The sequence below is a fragment of the Mirounga angustirostris genome, unplaced genomic scaffold (genome assembly GCF_029215605.1).
Source record: "Mirounga angustirostris isolate CCGP_5_RB_7025 unplaced genomic scaffold, mMirAng1.0.hap1 SCAF_2, whole genome shotgun sequence".
NCBI lineage: Eukaryota > Metazoa > Chordata > Mammalia > Carnivora > Phocidae > Mirounga > Mirounga angustirostris.
In genome coordinates, this window is record NW_026991710.1 from 74,679,656 (window position 1) to 74,702,851 (window position 23,196).

Sequence of the window (23,196 nt, forward strand, 5' to 3'; positions counted from 1 at the left end):
GCCCGCAGGCTTCCCTCCGCCGGCCCGGCCCCGCTGCTCGCGCCCGGCGCAACTCCCCCGCCACCGCGCCCGAGCGAACCGGCTCCCCGGGCCCGCCTCGCCGAGCTCCGCTCCCTGCCTCGCGCAGAAAAGGAATTTTCTCTGCATTACTATCTGCATTACCTTGAAGTTCACTTTTACTACCCCTCTTGGAGAGGGCTTTTTTCCCTTCCCTGTTGGAATCTGGCTGCTCTTCTTGGAATCTCCTAATCTTTCCTTTCCACTTAGATTTTATTTTGGCAGCGAAACAAGTGATTCTCTGCGGGCCGTTGGGGCGGGGGCGGGGGGCGCTTTTTTTTTTTTTTTTTTTGGTTGGGGGAGGGGGAGGGGAACATCCGGCGTAGAGTGTAGGGGGGTGGTCTGGTTGGAAGTTGCGGCGGAGCTGGGACTGGAGACCCGCGGCCCGGCTCAGCGATGGGGATGGTCTGAGCTCCAGCCTCTCCCCCTGCCCGAGAGCAGCCGAGGCTGGATACATTTTTTAAAAAGCCAAACTGCAAACAACTCTGGCGACGCCAAAATTCCCCTCCAAGTGACACGGCTTTGCGAAGGAGGTTTCCTCAGGCTGGGCTCTCTTAATTCGCTCTGCCTTCATCAGCGACGATTAAGGCTTTGCTCTGGCAGTAGGAATTTAGAAAAAAAGAAAAAGCTGCGCTAAACTCTATCGTGACCTCGAACTCTTCGGACTGGTTTAAAAAAATATATTGAAAGAGAAACCATCCTGAAAGAGATTCAGCATAGGAGGCGATGGAAGTTTTCCCCTTGCTCTTGGTTTTGTCCGTGTGGTGGTCTCGAACCTGGGACTTGGCGAATGCGGATTCAATCATTCACATCGGTAAGGAAGGGCAGGTGTTTGTTGCCTGTGGGTACTTTTAACGTCTGGGTTGGCAAATGTTTCCCTTTGCTTCCCCCTCTCCGCCCTCTGTGCGGCTTATTGGCGCTGGCTTCGGTTTATTGCCCCTTCCCGCTAACCTTCCCTCACACTTGTTCAGTTTTCCGGCAGGATGTGGATGCTCGAACCTTGACTGGGGCCGTTGTTTCGCGGTGAATCGTGGAGCGTGTGATGGATGCGTGGGGGTCTCGAGTTTACCTCAGTTGTGCGTGTGTGCCGGGAAGTGCGGGGGGTGGGTTCCGACTGTGTCGGGAAAGGAAGTTTAATCGACTCTACCTTCCATATTCTCTCCCGGATGTACATTTGATCCATTAAAAAAAATACCTTTAGGGGAAAGAAGAGGTGTGTGTCACCTGTGAGGCGAAAACTGGGGTGAGAGGTGGGGGGAGCTCCCTTCGGATCGAACAGGTGGTTTTGCAACGTGAGCGGGCTGCGTTAGCCGCAGCGTTGTGCGATGGTGACGGGGTGCTGGCTGCGCCCCCAGCCTCCTTTTCCTCCTCCCGTCCTCTTGGCTTTGCGGTCCTCGCGCAGAGTCGCCGCGACGGTGGCGGGAGGGGCTGGCGGCGGTGTAGCCGAGGACGGGGAGCGGCGCGCCTCGCTGCTTCGCACACCTCGCCCCGGCCTGGCGCGGCGGCGAGACTGGCCCCCGGGCGCACGAGAAGCGCAGGGCGCGCGGGCCGCGCTCCTGGGCTGCCTTGCAGACACCTGCCTCGCCTTGTCTCGCGGTCAACTCTGAGTTGCCGCGTCAGGCCGGGAGCAAAAGCGTTTGGGCTACGGCCGGGCGGCCTGACTCCAAGAAGGACGCCGAGCCGGCTCGGAGATGCTCGTGGCCCCACCTATTGGCAACCAGACGGACCGGGACTGGCCGCGGCGGGCGCGGGCGCGGGCGGGGGCGGGGGCGGGCGGGGGCCGCGCGTCATTATCATGCACAGCGCTCGCAGCTTCGGGCTCCGACTCTTCTCACTTGCTAATCCGTAAGAGCTGAGTGGAGACGGGCTCCTGCAGCCTTTTCTGCGTTAATGCGACGATTTCCTTTTCGGAAATTCGTGTCCGCGGGCCAGCGAGGTTCATTTACTGGGATGAAGAGAGACCCCTCTTGGGGAATTTTTCTGGGCACAGGACTTTTATCTGTCCACACGGCTTGATGTTCTTCAAATTGAAGCGACAGATGGGTCGCAGCATCTCCTCCTTTAGTCCCCCTGCCCCTCCCCTGCGCTCTCTCTCTCTCTCTTACACACACACACACCCCACACACACACCCACTCCTCCCCACACACACCACAGAGTCCTGGAAGGGAACCTGCTTCAGGTGGCCCTTGTGCCTGCCCAAGCGAGGGGCTTCTGTCTGGTGTGTGCCTCCACAGCGGCCAGCCCCTCAGCTCCAGGGGACTCCTTCTCGGTCTCAGACGCTGTCTTTGTAAACATGTCTGCCATTCTCTGTCATTTGTATCAGTAGAACCATACATGTCTGTGTATAAGGGGTAATGAGGTCAAGATTCGAAAAACCTTGCACTTATGCATTAAGTAAATTAAGCACTAGATAGCTTGACTGCTAGATCACGTTTTGCCTGGGGGCTAACAGGGCCTGTGGGTTCAGAACTTTTCAGGGAGAAATCATGGCCTCGTTGAGGGGTTCAGTAATGTTCTGATAGAATTCAGAAACGAACTGTTCTCCTCTTAAAGAAATGACATGCATTTATATCCAGTTGTAAATGACTGGAACAGGATGCAGATATATATATTACTATGGTACCTTTACGTTCATTTTATGATTAGGGGTTTCTGCCTTACGTTTTTCATCGCTCAGGAGAAAAGGCTTGTGGATAAATGCTTATTTTATTGCTTATTATTTGCAAACATCTACAGCGCTTGCTGTCCTTTATCAGCTGAACACTGTTTTGCAATGCAGTCTGATCATTTGTTTCTAAATAGAACACAACTGTTGTATTTTTCCCTTTGCATTCTGTTGTCTGTCAGTGTGACATGGCTTCCTTATTTATAACCAGACCAAAAAAAAAAAGGTAACTGTGTACAAATTACAGATGTCTTAAGAAAGCAGGTTGTATGCATGAACTGTGTATATCCTATTAAAAGGAATACTTATCAGACAATTTGACTTGAATGCAATTAGTACATTAGGCAAGAGGATTAGCTTCTTTTATAGGCTACCCAGTATTGCCATGAAGCTAGCAAATTGATAATTGCTTCAAATGCTTCATATCTTTTATAATATATTGATAAATATTACTTCCCAAATTAAAGATGACCAAGACTAATTTGAGTGCATGTCAGAGGTTAAAAGCCCCTCCTGCTTCCACCTCCCATCCCAAAGTATAATAAATTCAAAACTAAATGCCCATATTAAAGTTTTAAACCATCAGTTAATATTCATGGGATCAGTTTACCTTGATGACTAGCAAAAGAGAATTAATTATCTTTAGGAGGTGATTGCTTTCATTTAAATATTTAATGGGAGAAATATGCTTATGGCAAATGTATTACTTCAGGATTGAAGGGATGAAAGTGATGGAACTGAAGGAAAAGTGAATATTTCAACTCTAGAGTTATAAGGAGATATGCAGAAATGAAAGATTTTTCTAGCCTCATGTGGTGTGTTTATGTAGAAAGTAGCTGCAATATGTAGTTCAGGCAAGCTGGAAAGATAAAAAAGACACTGCTCTAATAGGTTCTTTAAATATTGAATCCTTTTAGTGTTGAACAGAATTATATATATGAAAACTCCATTCTTTCTTTCTCTTTGTTTCTATTTCATGCAGGTAGTTTTTAAAAGTCAATTACATATTTTAAACTCTAATGTATTTTATTAAACACATGAATTCACTACAATGATGAAATACATCATAATAGTTAAACTCCAGTGATTGGAGTGGCAGTGTATTTATTTCAGTAAAAAATGCACTAATATCATATACATAATTACTTTTTCTGTTAAATCACATTTTAAAGATATTTGATAATTACATACATTTGTTTAAAGCACGTTCATACACGTAGTATTTAGAAATGAATCATCTCGATTGTGATATTCTTTGCCCCCCAAAAGAAAGGTCTTTTGACATATAAAAACTGCAATTTTGAATTATGCTTTTACTTTGAGCCTGTGCATTGATTGAGTAATTTCATCAGACCCACATTACTTGATTGCTTAGAAGTTTCCTAATGATCTGCATGCTGTAGGAAGAACCAAAAAATCGTGAGTGGAATGGCAATGATACTGTGTTTTATGAGGCTATTCAAAAGTCGCTCTGATTTATGTAGCTAGAAAGCTCGAAAGTCTTTGAGATTAGACACGCTGACTGCTATTTTCTTCATACATCAGTCGTTCCACACTCTTTACTCCCTAAACACAACAGGAGTGTAGAGCACTGCTTTAATTAAGCAGGGATTAGGTGGCATTTCCAGTCAACTGCACAGTTTGTGTTTTGCTTCAAATCTAATATGGAGGATCTCATGTTTTAACAGTTTAATGTATGCTCATTTCTTTATCTGGTTCCTGTGCTCACAGAACTGATTGAAATGAGCTATCCTCAGTTACATATCTCTATAAGGGTATGTTCAAACAGTGTAGTCACATATTACGAAAATCACTTGCAGGTTTTTCTTGTTATCAGTCATAGTAAAATACCTTATGCCAACAGGGAATAGAAACAAACCATTTATTTATGTTTTTCTCATAAGCACGAGATACTTTATCCTCTGAGATAATAATCATTAACTATGATTTGTTTGAGAAGCCTAAAACAATGCTCAGAATATTTTCATCACAAAAAAGTTCAAATTAAAGTACAGAACTGGTGGGTGAATAAAATGTCCACATTAAAAACAGTAATAGATGGCAGATTTAAAGCAACACTTTTCATGATTTCTGCACCGAGGACAGTTTTATCAAATATAGAATGTAAAAGTGTTTCCAGAAAATGTACTGTGTCTTACACCAAAATATTTCTTTTTCACCTCTTTACATAATATGCATTGGGTATGATAGCCCCCAGGAGTCATTAAGGACTCCTTGCACTGTATAAGATATCTCAATGATTTAAATTATCCCTTTATTATTTACAGTGGTTGTTTGCTCTCTAAGTTATGAATAGCATATAAACTTCTGGAATGTATGAACAAGTAGTTTCTGAATTTAAAATAAGGGTGTTGGGGCGCCTGGGTGGCTCAGTCGTTAAGCATCTGTGTTTGGCTCAGGTCATGATCCCAGGGTCCTGGGATCGAGCCCCGCATCGGGCTCCCTGCTCTGCGGGAAGCCTGCTTCTCCCTCTGCCACTCCCCCTGCTTGTGTTCCCTCTCTCGCTGTGTCTCTCTCTTCAAATAAATAAATAAAATCTTTAAAAAATAATAATAAAATAAGGGTGTACTTTACTATTATTCTTTTCTGTATCATTAATACAGTTATTTGAAGCATAATTCAGATGTGCATTAAGTTAGTATTATTAATCAACAGTATCAACTATGACATGACTAATAAGCCATTACACCAAGGACCTTTGCTTTCTACTCCGAGTGAAGCATACACCCAATAAATATCTCCTCTAAATTTTAATTCAAATATGAATAAAAATCAAGGTGATTAACTTTCAACTTTTTAAACAGTAGAAACCAGTTGAAATTATTAGGAGTAACGGAAGATGCGTTATATTTAATACAATTCCTAAGGCTGAGTTTATAATATTGTAATTTTATCTCAAAGGGTATTGTCATTTTAAAACCACACTTTCTAATCTGGAAGGTTTTTTTTCCCCCCTTCATTTGCATATGTTATTTTACTATTAAAAAGTAAAATATTTGATATTGCTTTTAGATTTTCATGATATTTCGGATTACAGACAGCATATTGGTGAATTGCAATACTTACACAGTTTTACTCTAAATATAATGTTTATTAGAAAATACATTTATGGCATATAAAGATAGCTTTGCCATTAGGTGTCACTGCATTCTGAGCTGTTCCTTTGTAGTCCTATTTGAAAACCACATGAGATTTTTTTTTAATTCTCTGAAAAAAATTCCATCCAATGAGGTCTATGATGCTATAAGATACAGGTGGTTTTTATTTTCAAACCAGAATAGGAAATATTATCCCTGTCTCTTATTCTTATAAAAATGTGGTTCTAGGACATGTCAACACCCTCTATTCTCCAGGTAGATTAGATTGCTAGACCTAATGATGTAAATTTTTCACAAATTTAAAATACAGCAGAAATATATTCTTTAATACTTACTCTGCGCAAAAATCTAAGACACCAAAAATGATACAAATATGCTTATTACTGTTGGTGTAAGCAAATTAGTGGATGGAGTTTGTTAAGCAATTTCTTAACTGTAGTAGTTCTGCTTACTCATGGAACTTTTGAGGTACCAAACTAGATGATGTTTGTAACGTGAAACACACGTACACAGAGCTATGAAAAAAACGTGGGCAAAAATACAGATATCTTTTAAAACAATGTCATCCATTGAGTTTTGTGCATGGGTCATATATGTTTTCAGATAATTTTGGCCTGGTAAATATTAAGTTTTATGTAGTGTAACAGTTTCTTCCAAACACATACAACTACCACCACCACTACTAGTCCGTTGGGTTTTTGTGGTGATTTATCTTTTTATAACCAGTGTCTATGATCACTTAGTAATTTTTCTGTTTATTTGATCTTTTTAAAGAAGCAAAATCTTCCCTCTAGCAAATCCCATTGGAAGACTAATGGAGATGAAACTTAGATCAACTTTAATCTGATAAATTCATTTTAATATAAGCAAAATCACATAGTTAGAGAATGCAGTACTAGGTTAAATGAACACTTTGTCTTTTTAGACCTTATCTTGCACCAATATTAATTATAATAAATTAGTTGGAATAATGTGTTAAGAACTTAGGGTAAAATTAAGTGATCAGATGGATATCTAAAAGATAAGGAAAAATACTAAAGTAATTCTGGGATTGATTATGTGGAGATTTGTGGATTCAACTCATTTACATTGGTGAGTTTTAGCATTTGGGTGTGGACACAAATTTCAGAATGTGAATTACATGGGGAGGGATGTTAAGACATAGTGAAAATGTTCTAGATTAGAATTTAAGGGTTTGGGGCTAAGTACCAGTTTTATCAGTGGCTAACTGAGCAAAATTGGGAAGTTATTCTTGTTTTTTTAATAAGATTTATTTATTTGAGAGAGAGAGAGAGAGAGAGCAACTGGGAGGAGAGGGAGAGAAACCCACAAGTAGACTCCCCACTGAGTGGGGAGCCCCATGTGGGGCTCAGTCCTGGGACCCTGAGATCATGACCTGAGCCGAAATCAAGACTTACTTGCTTAACTGACTGAACCCAGGCATCCTGGAAAGTTACTTTCTTTAGTCTTCATTTATTATCAATGCTAAAACAAGATTTAGACTAATTTTCACTTAAGCTCTAAAATTATGTGAACTAAAATGAAAACAGATCCCTATATTTGAGGAATCGGGAGAAGGTATACAGTACAGTCAAGTCTGGTTCATATAGCTATACTTAATAGCTAGGTTCAGAGTGATTTTAAAAGAAGAAAATAGGGTGCCTGGGTGGCTTAGTCGGTTAAGTGTCTGCCTTGGGCTCAGGTCATGATCCCGGAGTCCTGGGATCGAGTCGTCCCACATTGGGCTCCCTGCTCAGTGGGGAGTCTGCTTCTCCCTCTGCCCCTCACTCTGCTCTTGTGCTCTCTCTCACTCTCTCTCTCTTTCAAATAAATAAAAAAATCTTAAAAAAAATAAAAGAAGAAAATACCAGGGGAAATAAATGGAGCATAAAATCTTAATCACTAAAATTAAAATGAAATTTTTTTCAGTATGAACAGGTATTATACATAATATATTTGTTTATCAGATATTCTAGATAACTCCAATATCAGATTGAGAGAACTGGATTTGTTAGTTTTTTGTTTTAGATTCTGTTTTTGTTTTGTCTAGTGTCGATGCTAAGATGTTCCATTCAATGCTACTCTTACAGTATACCACAATGTTAGTGCTTATTAAGGCTGACTGGACGAAGGAGTAGTCTTCTGTTCTAAGCAGCATAGATGACAATAGCCTTTAGAATTTACAAACTCAAAGCACACCAGGAATATTAGCATATGTTTGGTATCACTCAAAGATATAGAGTGTAAAGGAAATATCTAGTGTTTCTTCAGTATTCTTCATAATTTTCCATTCCTGCTCCAGGTGTTCTGGCTTTAACCCTATTGCCCACCAAGTGTGAAGCTGAGGCTGAAAGCATCCTTGAGTGAATAGAGGGAAACCCAGAGGCAAGCACAAGAAGTTTAGTATCAAAAGGCCTGCCTGTGTGTGTTTAAAAATTTTAGATCACTCTGTAGTCAATTTCTTATTAACAGATATTTTCACTCATAAAAAAGATTGAGTAATTAATTATATTAAAATAGCAATTCTTACACTTTTTTCTTTATCCCCAAATAATTCAAAGTACTATTGTAAAAATAAATTATTTTATTGGCCTAAGTACCTGATTTTTCTGAAGTAAACTTAAATAAGCCATTTGTTTCATTGTCAAAATCATTATAACTCTAGAAGTTAATATTCCTGAAACTACATGATAAGGTAGGCATTACTGTACAACATGTATGTGTGCTAATTGGGAGAATGTTCTTTCATTCTGCAAACATTTATTCTAAACCTACTCTCTATGGAATACTGTTTTTAGGTTCTGGAATTAAAATACTGAACAAGTAAGCTGTGTCTCTGTATTTAAGGAACTTACATTCTCATGGGGGAGGCAAAAACCAAATAATGTCAAGTAGTGGTAAATTGTGTGAACAAAAATGAAAGAATGGCAGTTGAACAAAGTATGCTATTTTGGATACTGTGCTTTGGTAAGTCCTGTCTGAGGAGGTGATCACTGGAGCAGAGACTTGACTCAAAGAAAGAAAGTAAACTAGGTGGATATCTGATATCAGAGGGCACAGCAAAGGTAAAGGCCAGAAAGCAAGACAGTAAGGAATCATTTGTTTAAGGAACATCTTGAAAATCAATGTGGAACATATATGGAGTTTATTACTGAGCAAAGCAGTAAGTGGAAGGAAATAAGTGAAAGGCAACTATGGAGGATCCTGTAGGGGCTTTATAGGTCGTGGTAAGGTATTTAGATCTTCCAGGTATATGGGGAGTCTACTGGAAGATTGAGATAAAACATGTGATATGAAATGATTTATATTTTAGTAAGAGAATCTTCTCTGGGTGGACTGGTTGGAGTACAGATATGAAAATTAGTTTGAGGATAGTGAATTGGACTGGTAGCTGAAGTAGATGAGTGGTTATCAGATTGTGGATATATATTGAAAATAGAAATAGGATTTTCTGATGGACAGCTTGGCTAGAAGAAATCCAGAGGGAGTGAAGAGGCTTCCAAGATATTTTACTTGAAAGAGTGGGTGAAATATGTTACTATTTACTGAAATTGGGAACATGGGACAATGAGTAAGTTTTAGATAAAAATCAAAATTTGCATTTATTAAATTTGATATTCCTATTAAACATCAAATTGCAGAATTTAATTAGGTTGGCAGTTTATATGAGTTTGAAATTTCGGGTGGATTTAGGGATTTGAGCTGCACATTTGGAATTCAATATTTTAGATATGGTCTTGAAAGCTGTGAGGGGTAGCTCATTTAGGGAATAATCGTGTAGCGAGAACTCCAAGACTGCCATGGGACATTCTAAAATGTTGAGGTCAGGGAGACTAAGAGGATCCAGGGAAAGAGAAAGATGAGTGGCCTGTAAGTTAGAAAGAAAACATAGTACTGTGTGGTGTTTTGGAAGCTAAGTGAGGAAAGTATTTCAAGGAGGAAATGAAAAACCCTGTCAAATTCTGTGGATGAAAATTGTTGATAAACATGACTTTGACAAAAGTGCTTTCAGTGGACTGGAAGTGACAGAATACTGATTGGGGAGGATTTAAAGATTTAATGGGACTTGAGGAACTCTCAGTTTTTCTCTAAGGGAGAACAAGGGAGTGGTGGGGGTGGGAATATGAGGTAAAAGGTGAGTTTTGTTTTTTTTTTAAAGGTGGGGGTTAGGATATATAGGGTAATTTTTTAAGTTTCAAGTATAAGAACATTTCAGTTAGAGGATTTAAAATAAATTTTCTCTTTTTATTCAAACCTATTGGATTCCTGAGTTTGGATAGTGTTTGAATAGCACTGTTTTATTTATTATTGTTTGTTTGCTTGTCCTTGTTGCTTTTTGTTTTGTTTTGTAATCTGGGACCAAGTGAAACTGGGCCCATGCCAGTGGATGAGAGAAGTTTAGATGTCCTCTCTGAAATAGACTCTATTAGTTGTTCTGCATTTGTGCTTCACTTAATTTCCCAGATTAGCACTAAAATTTAGGTAAAAATTTTTTACCTGAAATTATGAGTGGATTATACCTTGAGGAGTATTGGTATACCGTTATAAATAGAATCAACATTTAGTTTTTTAGTAATATATTAGTTTTAAGAACACATAATATTCCTGTATGATAAATGGTATCAAAATAGTATGAAATCCTCTTGTTAAAGTAGATATGTTTGAATTGATTATGGGTTTCCTCTAAGTAAATTCTACTATATATTTGATATACTTAAAAAAATCATTTGGGACAATTTTTAAAAAATACAGTTATTTCATAAGGCAGTGCATATCTTTGCCACATAGAAATTAAATGATGAAAGAGATTCACCTGATTTTAATTTTCAGTGACACCTTTAAATATTTCCTTTTATAGAACTTTCACTTCTGTTTGTGCTATACTATAGCTGACAGATCTTTAGTCATAGGTGAAAATGAGGAAAGGAAATGTTCTAAATTTTCTAACCTCAGAATTTAGCCTTCTGAAAATGAACCTTAGTTTTCTCATTGGTCTCTTATTAATACATAAGTTATGTATATTTCATTGGTCTGCAGCTAAAATAAGAATATGTGTATTAAAATAAGAATGCCGATAGCAGGTGAATTATATTTGTCTGTGTTCTTTGTCATATCCAGTGCTATCTGCTCTATAAAAATATGTTTGTTGTCTTACGAGACAATATAATATGAATGTCACATGTTGTTTCTGCTTGGTTACATCTATTAATTAATGTATAAACATGGAATATATGAACAGTGAGGAGATAGCTGTCCTGTGGTTTGGGCACAGCAATGACTGATTAAAAAAAGCAAGCTGTGTATGGCTGGAGCCAAGGAACATAATTAATGAAATATATAATATCAAAAGTTATTTTAAACTTGCTAGTTCATAACTTCCTGGGGTTGTGAAATATAGTCATTTGAAGGAAGTGTTTAGTAGATTTAAATATAAATTTAAGTTTAATAGCCACCTAAAATTTGTGGAGGTGCTTAGTGTACTTAACCTTGATATCATTAAAATGGCATGCCCCACAAGCAACACCTTTTAGATTGGCTTATTATCTTAAAAACCAAAGGCCAGGTAATATCTTAGGAGTTAAAGTGGGACAAGAGAGTCCGTCCTATTTTTCTGTTGTGTGGAGCTTAAATTGAATTAAAATCTAGAAGACTGATTCTTTCTTCTGATAATCTCTACAATCTGACAACAGAGAAAATTGTTGGGAGTATAGTGGCAATTATGATCTTGCTCTTCAGTGTCCAATTTCTTCTTTGTGACTTCTATAAACGGCAATAACAGAAAACTAGTGAATTTTTTTTTTTTTAGAAATGCCAGAAATTCTTACATAGCCCAAAGGACGCATGGTTTTTTATGAAAACCATTATAAATTTCTTATTAACAAAAATATTGAAAAAAAAAATATTGAAAAAAATTTAACACATCATTAGTGTGGTGGTGAGTCAAACACAGACTTGAGAAGGGATTACTCTTCTTGTTTCCTGGTGGTGTAGTCGTGGTGAGTTTTGGATATTTTTTATAATTCATAATTTTCAAGCTGAAAAATCATGATCTATATCATTATCTTCCATTTGCAGAAAATATACTTTCAGGGTTACATGAAAACCATAACATATGCCCTTTTTTTTTGAACAAATGCTTATTGAGCACCTGTTACATACTCAGTTGATTACAGAGCTATTCATATAAGACATGTTTACCATCCTTTAAAAACTTTTATGTATATCTGCCTTCTGAGATCATATTATAATGTTAGGAAGCTGAAGTAGAGCAATTTAGGACTCGCAGTTGGATGACTATGTTCTACTAGGTCGTGGGAGATTGGGATAATTCAACAAATGCCATCTTTATGGTGCCCTTAAAGTGCCGTAAAACAAACATATATTTCAGGTAAAAATATCAATGGGATAGGGAGATTACCAGTTAAAGAAGGTCTTAATTAATTAATTAATTTATTTTTAATTTTTTTTAAAAAGATTTTATTTATTTATTTGAGAGAGAGAGAATGAGAGAGAACACATGAGAGGGGATAGGGTCAGAGGGCAAAGTAGACTCCCTGCCGAGCAGGGAGCCCGATGCTGCGGGACTTGATCCAGGGACTCCAGGATCATGACCTGAGCCGAAGGCAGTCGCTTAACCAACTGAGCCACCCAGGCGCCCAGCAGGTCTTAATTTATAATAGAACTTTCTTTGAGTCTGATGTTTGCTCCTTTACCATGTTATACCTATAGACTAGAAAGACAGTGCAGTCATGTGCTAGCACGTACTAAGGAAAAGTCTCTGCCATGTTCCGTTTTTTCTCTTATTCTTTTCATTTTATTTTCTATAGACCCTAGTAGTTGTGCTCTGAGGTCAAATAAAGGAGGAAGTAGCTTTAAGATCCAGTTATTCTGTAATTAATAGAAATAACGAATTCCTTTTAAATTTAATGGGACATATCAGATCATTCCACTAAGCATGGTTTCTTGGGTATGGAGAAATTAAATTACATTTTCTTTTTTTCTTTACTTTTGAACCTGCTAGTATTACTGTTTCATGTTACTAATCTGTACTTTGTTCTGGATGTATAAAACATCAATGAAAATGACAGTTTTATACCCTAGCAAACAAAAGGGAAAAATTACCTCACTGAAAAAGTAAAATTAGTTACTTTTACAAATAGAATAAGGACTGTTGGGAAAACATTTTTATACCAACTTTTAATTATGTAAGTGTAATTGAGACTAGGACAAACAACAAAAATTGAAAATAAAGGATAGTTCAAAAACTAACTGACCATTACTTGTATCTTTCTCCACAAGAGTCGTTGTTGTGGTTGATAAATGGTTAATAAATAGCAAAACTGCCTGCTCTCATTTTTTCTGTTTTATTTTTCCTGTTTACCCTTCAGTGGCAATGCTAATGAGCAGGAAATGGCCAAAAGCAAGGAAGAAGGAGCAAAGCAAAGGGTTTTAGATAATCTATAAACCGGAAAATCAGCCCTTGAATGCTCATATGCACAGGCTTGCTGAGAAGAAATAGTTTATTTTCTGAAAATATTGCCCAGATACTGAAGATAGAACTTGCTTTTGGCTGCTGGTTTTGTAAGAGAAGAGATGGTTCCAGGCCACCAAAGAGGAATACTCTGAATAATACAGGCTAGGGGCAGAACGAAGAATATTTTTGAGGAAAAGAGTGTCCTTCAGGGGAGATGCTGCGGACAGCCAGGACCTCTGTGATTAGCTCAGTTCCATGTGTCATGTCTGTGATGATTTTTTTTAAAGGAAATATGTGGAATTCAGCTCTACCTCTTAAACACTTTAGGTAAATATGTGAAAATGTGTTGGATTGACATTCCTATCAATATGTGTTGTGTACTGAGCATTTACATTGTATATTCCCAGTTGGCTTCTAGCTGTTGCTATATTATATACAATAAGGAAAAATTTGAACAGTGCACTTTAAAAAAGAAACTGTGCATGTTGCAATGGTAAATACAAAAGTCTGGTTAGTGGTTAATTGAGGTGAAAAGTGGGAAGGAGGGAAGGTGATGTGATCAAGGAGAGGTGCGTGGTTTCAGCACTATTGAGTAAGTAATATATACTCTATATATTCATATATATATATTTGTAAGTACTAATATATCTGCTGTTGTGTCTGCTCACTGAGAAATCTACTGGTTCAGTTCAGTTCTACCGTGGTTAGGGAATGAGATTTGTCTTTTGAGACCCCATTCACCATAGAATGTGGCTCAGTCTCTAACACTCTTTGGAGACGATGAGAATACAATATGCCAGGATCATTAAATGGCAAATCAGAGAATAATTCAGAAGTTTGTGTTCAAGCATGGCACTCTCTGTGACGGATTCAACAAGCAAGTCACTTTCTCTACTACTGAGGACTTTCTTTGAGTCTTTGTTATCCTTTCAGTTTGGGTAGGGAGTATCCTGAACTGTTTAAATGAGAGAGAAGAGGGGAAGGGATGTACAGAGAGAACAACTAGGTTAATGCTACGAGACATAGCTTGTAATATTCCATGCTTTTAATATTTTATAATACATATTTAAAAAGCTAATGTATAATAATTTTGTAATTAATAGTACACTGGCATTAGTATCTTCTCTCTCACCTTGGGTGAGAAAGTATGACCAATTCTTTAGTATCTTAGAAATACTACTGAGAAGAGAATTTTTTTTTCTTGATCTTATTTAGATGTTATTCTCTGCTTATGGAAACTGATAATGAAGCTAATTAATATTTTAATATTAACTGTCCTTAACTCCAAATACAAACTAAGATAATATACACTACTGATAAGTAGAAAAGAGCTTTTTGTAGCCAGGTGAGCTTATGATGTGGCCCTTGACTGAATTTCCAATAAAATAGTTTATTTTAATCCATATAAAGCAGAAGGAATGAAGACAACCTTTCCACAAAACAAACTTGAAGGCAGAGAAGGGGTAATTTTTTTCCAGCTTTATTGAGATATAACATGTATCTTTATTGAGATAATTGACATTTAACATTGTATAAGTTTAAGGTATGATCTGATACATTTATGTTTTGCAAAATGATGAACATTAAGTAGTATTTGCTAAAACCTCCATGGCATCACATAATTAGAATTTCTTTTTGTGGTAAGAACATTTAATAGCTACTTTCTTACCAACTTTCAAGTATATAATACTGTATTATTAGCTACAATGACCAGGCTGTACTTTAGATCTCTAGAACTTGATCTTCTTATAACTGGAAGTTTGGACCCTTTGACAAATATCTCCCCATTTCTTAACACCCTCTACCCTGGTAATCACCACTCTACTCTGTTCTCTGAGTTCAGCTTTTTTTTTTTTTTTTTAAGATTTTATTTGTTTATTTAAAAGAGAGAGAGAGACAGAAAGAACAAGTAGGGGGAGTGGCAGGCAGAGGGAGAGGGAGAAGCAGGCCCCCCGTGGAGCAAGGAGCCTGATGCGGGGCTCATCCCAGGACCCCAGGATTATGACCTCAGCTGACGGTAGACTCTTAACTGACTGAGCCATTCAGGTGCCCCTCTCTGAGTTCAGCTTTTAAGATTACACATATAAGTGGTATCCTGCAATATTTGTCTTTTTCTGTCTGACTTATTTAACATACTGCTTTCAAAGTTATTCAAGTTGTCACAAATGGCAGGATTTCCTTTTTTTCTAAATATTCCATATATATATACACACACAAAATTGATACATAAATCAATTTTGTCATCAGCTTTCTATTGTTCAGTAAAGTATATTAAATTATAATTACCTTCTTCCTTCCCCCAAAACTCATGCAACTCAATTATTTTCATTTTGAATGAAAAAAACATGTGGCCAGTATAAGTTATCCTATTTTATAAATTGACTCTCATGGAAAAAAGAAATTTGTTCACCACTGTCATGGGAAAACAATATCTGCCAGGGGTACGTTTTGGCCAAAGCCAGAGTTATGAAATAATGTGGCAAAAGAGAGAAATAACACGTAATTTAGAGGGAACATAAATTGCAATGGAGGTTATGGCAAGACAGGAGACCAGAAGTTAAGAAGATCCCTGTAAGATCTATGGGAATTCTTTAAATACTTTAGGCTAAGAAATGCCCAGCTTTGTGTTATAAGATCTATAGTGGCAAAAAAAAGTAAGGAAAAGAAAAAGATCTGTAGTGGCAATGTGTAGATGGTAACCAGTTAGAAGACCTTGGCAGTATTCTAGGTGAAGGGGGATGCCAAACAGTGGCAAGTGGGGATGGAGAGGAGAATTTGCGTAGGAGAGATGCTAAGGAGCTTGCATCCATCAGTGTGGTCATTCTTTAGAAGTGGGAGTAAAAGAAAGTCTAACATCATTCCTGAGTACTATCTTGAGTGAGCAGTTGCAGATGCTATTCACCAACATGGGAAACAGAACAGAGAAACCGAGTTTGGTTTGAACTTAGTATTATTTTAGCATGACTGTAAAGTGTCATATCCCAGATAGCAGCTTTCCAATAATCCGTCTTCCTGACTCAGATGGAGAAAAGAAAGGTCATTCTCCATAGAAATCAATCCTATTTTGATCTAAAAAAGGAAACTGTTTTTCTGGTCATTCTTTCCTAACTTTTCTTTCAGATCCAGTGCTTAATAATGTAGTTTCCTATTTAAAATGTGATCCATTTAAAATATTGTTGAGCTACTTATATTCTGAAAATAGTAATTTTACAACGCTAAGAGTCTTAGGATTTTTAATTACTGTGTGTGCTTATTTATAATTTCAGAATTATTAATTCTAAATATTACGGACCTTTTAAAGTATATATCTTCATTCTCATTTCTTAATATGAGTATAATTTTTTTAGATTTATTTATTTTAGTGAAAGAGAGAGAGGGAGGAAGAGTATGGAAGGAGGGGCTAAAGGAGAGGAAGAGAGTATCTCAAGCAGGCTCCCTGTGCAAGGTTTGATCCTAGGACCCCAAGATCATGACCTGAGCCAAAATCAAGAGTCAGACACTTAACTGACTCAGCCACCCAGGTGCCCCTTAATATGAGTATACTTTATAAAAATCAAAGTCTGGGATTAATGAGACTTGTGCTGTTAATTTATATGCAAATTATGATAATTATTTCCAATCAAAATGATTTAATGTATTTTAATTTATTTTATTTTTATGTGTAGAATTTAGTGATTTATCACATACAATAGCTGGTGCTCCTCACAGTAAGTGTCCTCTTTAATACCCATCACTGTTTAACATCTGCCCACACACACCTCCCCTCCAGTAACCATTTGTTCTCTATAGTTAAGAGTCTGTTTTTTGGTGTGCCTCTCTTTCTTCTGCCTATGTTCATTAGCTTTGTTTCTTAAATTCCACATATGAGTAAAATCATACGGTATTTGTTTTTCTCTAACTTATTTCGATTAGCATAGTACCCTCTAGCTCCATCCACATCTTTGCAATTATCAAGATTTCATTCTTTTTTATGCCTGAGTAATATTCCATTGGATATATATATGTGTGTGTGTGTGTGTGCGTATACACTATATCTTTATTCATTCATCAGTCGATGGACATTTGGGCTCTTTCCATAATTTGGCTATTGTTGATAATGCTGCTATAAACATTGGGGTCCATGTATCCCTTTGAATCAGTATTTCTGTATTCTTTGGGTAAATACCTAGTAGTAAAATTACTGGGTTGTAGGGTAGTTCTACTTTTAACTTTTTGAGGAAACTCCATTCTGTTTTCCAGAGTGGCTGTACCAGTTTGCATTCCCAGCAACATTGTAAAGGGTTCCCCTTTCTTCACATCTGCCAACACCTGTTGTTCCCTGTGTTGTTAATTTTAGGCATTCTGACTGTGTGCAAAATAATTTTAAAATTAAATGATCTTTGACCGTATATTAGGTTATCAGAAGTAAAATTTTAATTTCTTGTACGTGATTGCTATTATATTACAAGTAGAATCCCCTTATGTAAATAAATAGAAAGGTAACATGGAAGGGTAAAAGTATTGCCATAGAATTTTGTATTCTATAATTACGTGTAATCTGCAACATAATTAGCTGAAGGAAAGGAACACTGTGCTTCTAGGATGGCAGAAGCAAAGCCTGAAATGGGACACAGGTCCCATTTAGAACATACTAAAGGGATCTTTTGGGGACTTCAAGCCTCATTTTTTAGTGTTTCAGAAAACTCTGCTTCATAGTTAAGGATTTGTCTTCTCAGATAAGAAATGTTTGCAAACACTGATCTGGAGTCAGAATATGAAAGCAGAGCCAGTGTGTTTGCATGTGCGTGAAAACACTGGTTGAACTGAGAAGTGGAAAGGAGTAGATCCAAACAAGCTAGTGTTCTTTCTGCCTCTGTGTGTCTTTGTTCAGATTTCAGCCTGTTTTTATAATACATAGTGTCAGTGCTTAATCCAGTAAAAACAATTTAGGTATGAAATTATTAGAATTTAACTTCGCTATCTCACTATTTTTTATTCTTACTAAATTGATCACTTGTAAGAGAGCCAAAATGGAAAATTGAGCGCTCGGTTGGGGGAGGAGGGTTTCTAGCATCTGTCAGTCTTGCTCTCAGGCTCTCTAATTGGTTTTAGAGTAGATTAAGGGATTAGACATTTAGAGTCAGTGAGGGATAACCTGAGTGACTTGAGTCAGTCACAACCTGTGATGATTGATAATTTTTGCATCTTAAGTGATCAGAGAAGCATATACTACCCTAAACAGAAGCACTGGATTTGATGTCCCAGTTCTATATTCAGATCTTGCCTTGGTCACTTTGCTACTTCGTTGCTGTGAAGTCTGGATAAGTAATGAAACTTTGAAAATCTCAAGTTTACCTGCTCCTGCTTCCTCTCCACCTCATTTGTTATAAGGACAAACTGTAATAAAATTTGAAATATAGACTTGAAGATTCCACAAATTGTCAGTATTCATACTTCAGGAGATTGAACTTGCAATTTAAAAATACTGCCCATCATGGCCCTTGGTCTGGGTTGTGTGTTAGAAAGTGGTTGCCACACCTTAGATCAGATAGGATTCCCTGTTTATTCTCTGTTCTTGAAACATTAATTCAGATTTACAACTATGGCTTTTTTTTTATAGCATATAAATCAAAGTTGAAGGTCATTATTAAAGTAACTGAATTTAAGGTTAGCTATTCTTTCAGAGGTACTATTTCACTCTAAATTTATGTGAAATAGATGGCTATTTTTTTTTTTTCCATTGATACTGGTATTTACCCATGTCTTTGTGGCCATACCCTTTAATTTGAAATAGGATGATCTTTATTATCCAGACCAGGACTCTTTTGAGAGTAGAAATGGCAGTATTAAGATTTCTGTTGGGGCAAAAGGGACAAACTAGGGCTGACTGGAGGCAAACAGGGACAAGGCAGCAGTCTTCTTTCAAATTCCTGCCTGGAGGCATGTAATTGGTTTGTACTTTGGCCCAGCCTCAAAGCACCCCTAGGCATATTCTCTTTCAATAGGCAATAATTCTGTTTTGGCAACAGGTCTAACCTTCCCCTTTTCCAGGTCTTTTAAGCTGATTAAAGAAATAGACTTAAGTTTTGTTTTGTTTTATTTTTAATTACTTAGAGCATTTTTCTTTACAGGCAGGAGAGGAAAATAGCTAAATATAGGTTGTCTTTGTTCTAACAAACATATTTAACTGATTTTTTAAAAAATAGGAATTAGTATCTGCAAATGTTCCCTTTATTGTTTACGTCCATTCTCCCTACCTGTTTGACTACTGCTCCTAGCAGAACTCATTGGATATTAGCATCAACTTGCACTTAACCTCAGATGCTGTATGTTTGGGAGTAAATAAAGAACATGTATTCTTACATGAGTGGATTGTTCTAAGAAATATAAAAGCAGTTGACAACAAAGTTTAAATTTCCTTCAGTTTTCCGTCCTAAAGAGAGAAATTGCCAAGAAAATGTTTTTAATTTTAATTTTTTATAGAAATATATTACAAACTAGCAAATACTCTAAAGAGGAGGATAGACTTAGTTTCAAAGGTGTATATTTAAAAATAATTTTTCCTATAGGGGACAAACATAAAATTTATTTTGTGATTTTGAATTAATTATGCTACAGCTACGCTGCTATCTAATTGAGTCAGCCTCTATACATTTCTCTCTCAGATGTATGCCCTTCTTCACTTTGGTTTGAAAGTAATTAAATTGTCTTAACCTTCCTTTCCTTTCTGTTCCAAAGTCTGGTTTTATCTCAAGAAATGATCAGGTGATGCCCTCACACTCTTGCTTTTCTCCTGAAATCCTAGTTCATATAAGCCTTATTTCCTTTTCTTCGCTTTTGGCAACCCAGTTATGACTTTCTGTGTTTTCCAAATGTGAAACTGAGTTTGAGAACATCCTTCTACACTGTGCTCTAGAGAAGATTGCAGTTTCCTCCTTTCTTCATCTGTGGTGATTTTTAGACTTGGGTAGACCCTGCTCCTTAGGTCATCTTCCCTGTAGAAATCATAGTCTTACAGTTGGAAGGAATATTAGAGATTGTCTGTAGTCTAGAGTCCTACTGTTGCTGATGAGCAGATTGAGAGGTTAAGTGATTTGAATGCTGCATAGATAGGAATTTTTGAATAGTCTATTAAGCATAATTTTTACTGAAAAAAGTAATTATATTCACATCACCAAAGAGGTATTAATGGGCAATTGGCCAGGAGATAGAAATAGCCCAATTACGTAGAATTGGATAATTGTTTTCATTAACATAGGGTCCATTTTACCTGTGCTCCACTATATTGCTGTAGAGTACTGTAATTAATTCCTTTGAAGCCTGCTAATACAATGTTAGAGGTAGTTAACCCAATTGTTGGAGAACTATTCCCACAAGCTGCTAGGGGCAGTGAGTCTATATATCATCTTTTAGAATTTCTCCCAGAATTTAAGCATAGTGGAGTCTAGCCAGATCCAAATGCTCTTCCTCAGACTACATACTCTACCCCTCCTTCCTCACTGTTTCTCATTCCTAATCCCCTCCTTCTCCCCACAAATCCAGGTTGGGGTTCTTATATTTACTGTAGTTCATTCTGTTTCCATCAAAACATGTTACTATGCATTTATTTTAATTGCTTGAAAATATGCTATTTCCCCTTGGTTCTTAGCATTCTTGGGGACAATTTATTTCAACATTCTCAACCTTAGTGTTTTCGTATGTAAAATGTAGATATAACCACTTATTTTGAAGGGACAAATGAAAGTAAATTAAATAAATTAGAAAAATTAGAAAAAAAAACAGTGACTGAACAAAATGAGCTTTCAATATATATCAGTTTGCTTTCCTCTTTCTTCACTGTCCTCCATCAAAACTTCATAAATATTTTATTTAAATAATTGTCCATTTTATTTCTATTTTGTGTATATTTGCCAAATACCTTAAAGCTAGAATTAATTAATTTTTGTAATTATGTCAAGTGAAGAGGAAAACGGTCTTTGAAAATATGGGCTATTTATATTCTCATTTTCTGACTCAAACAAAGAGATTTGCTATTTGTTTAACATGACAGAAAACACCTCAAACAATTTTATGGATTTTTTTTCATCCTTTTTCTTTTTTGCTTGTGAACTTTCATAAAATAGATGATTTTCTAGTTACAAAGAAGCTGATCTTTTTGCTAAGTGGATTCATTTTGAAATAGAACTCTTCTTTAAGTCTTCTTTCAAATCCGTTTAACTGTACTTTCTTTTTTTTTTTTTAACTGTACTTTCTATATCTTTAAAGTCACAATCGCTTCAACTCGTATTATTGTCTGACTTTTAATGTGCATACTACACTAACAAATTAATTACCTTCTAATTTTATTTTAAAATTATTCATTTTTTCTAAACCTCCTAATGTTTACTCTCCTGAAATGTTTCTTTCTTGTGTCCCATGTTTATATATATAAAAAAAAATAAAAAAACAACAACTATGGGGAAAAATTGTGTTTGATGAGAAAATAAAGGGTGAAGTCACAGGAATTTGGTAAGCATTTATTTCTCTTGGCAATTTTACATATCACTACTCATTTACTAATTGTTTTTTTTTTTCAGTTAATGTGATTTTAACCATTAGAGCTACCTCCACAGGTTTATAACTGATTAAAAGTCACTAAATTATTTGGGCAGTTGAAGATAAATCACTACAATTTGTGAAGAACCCTGAATGTAAAATCCACAATTTGATTTTAATTTAAAGATACTTTAATGAAAGAAGACTTTGTGTGGTACATTTAGAATTACCATCATTCAAAATAATGCCTCTATAGTGCCTTTAGAGTATATAAGGGTGTATTGAACTAGTATGTCTACTTTGGGTGCCACTATTATGAATGTAACAAATAGATATAGTACCCTTAGTTCTACTTTCTCTCTCTGTGAAAATACCTAGAGGATACTATAGAAGAGAACAAAAGAGTATAGTGAAAATGACTAAACCCATTCTCTGTAATGAGAATAACATATCAGTTGTTATTCATAATTATATATAAGAACCAATAATTAAAGTGACTTTCAGCCGTCACAATATGTCAATCATTGTTGGAAAACCTTTGTAGATATTATCTCATTAAATTGTTAATATAACCCTCATAATGCTGTCATCATTCCTCTTTTGCAAATGAGGTTAAGGGAAGTTTAGCAGTGCTATATAATTTACCCAACTTCATTGAACCACAGAACATAAAAAATAGGGTCTGACATCTGTTCTCCTTTCTTCCCTTCTTATGTATAGAGAATAGTTTTCTTTTTTCAAAAAAGATTTTATTTATTTATTTGACAGAGTGATAGAGGACAAGTAGGCAGAGAGGCAGAAGGAAAAGCAGGGTCCCCACTGAGCGGAGAGCTGGATGTGGAGCTGGATCTCAGCACCCTGGGCTCAATCCCGGGACCCTGGGATCATGATCTGAGCCGAAGGCAGACGCTTAACCTACTGAGCCACCCACGCAACCCTAGAGAATAGTTTTCATTGGGTTTTTATCTATTCCATGCATCTCATGCTTTTTTTTTTTTTTTTCCTTTGGTAATCACTGTGCCAGTAAGAAACCAGATTCTCTTTTAGAGCCTTCTCTGATTTTCTAATCCGTGTGGTGCAGGGTACCCCATGCATTTCTCATCACGTCCTAATATTATTTGTATCCTTGCAGTTGATTTTCCATCAACTTGAAAGAAAAAAAAAAGAACAAAATATCTATTCTAGTGAGTTGTCATTAAAAAAAAAATTCAACCCTAGTTTTGTTGGTGCTTTATGAATGGTATTATTTTATTGTGGTTTTCCCTGAGTCATAAAATATCAGTGATTAATTAAAACATCATTAATAGGCTCTGTGTCTATATCTTTTTAAAAAAAATATTTATTTTAGAGAGAGAGAGAGCGCACA

At 36.7% G+C, this 23,196-nt stretch overlaps 1 protein-coding gene across 1 annotated transcript in view; it reads left to right on the forward strand.

Moving 5' to 3' along the window:
• Positions 1-349: 349 nt before the first annotated feature.
• The window catches only part of GRID2 (glutamate ionotropic receptor delta type subunit 2), a 1,408,631-nt gene continuing 1,385,784 nt past the window's right edge, over positions 350-23,196 (forward strand). The window contains exon 1 of the mRNA XM_064584815.1: positions 350-871. Within this exon, the coding sequence (XP_064440885.1) occupies positions 784-871 (88 nt within the window). The 5' untranslated portion in view covers positions 350-783. The remainder of the gene's footprint in view (positions 872-23,196) is intronic.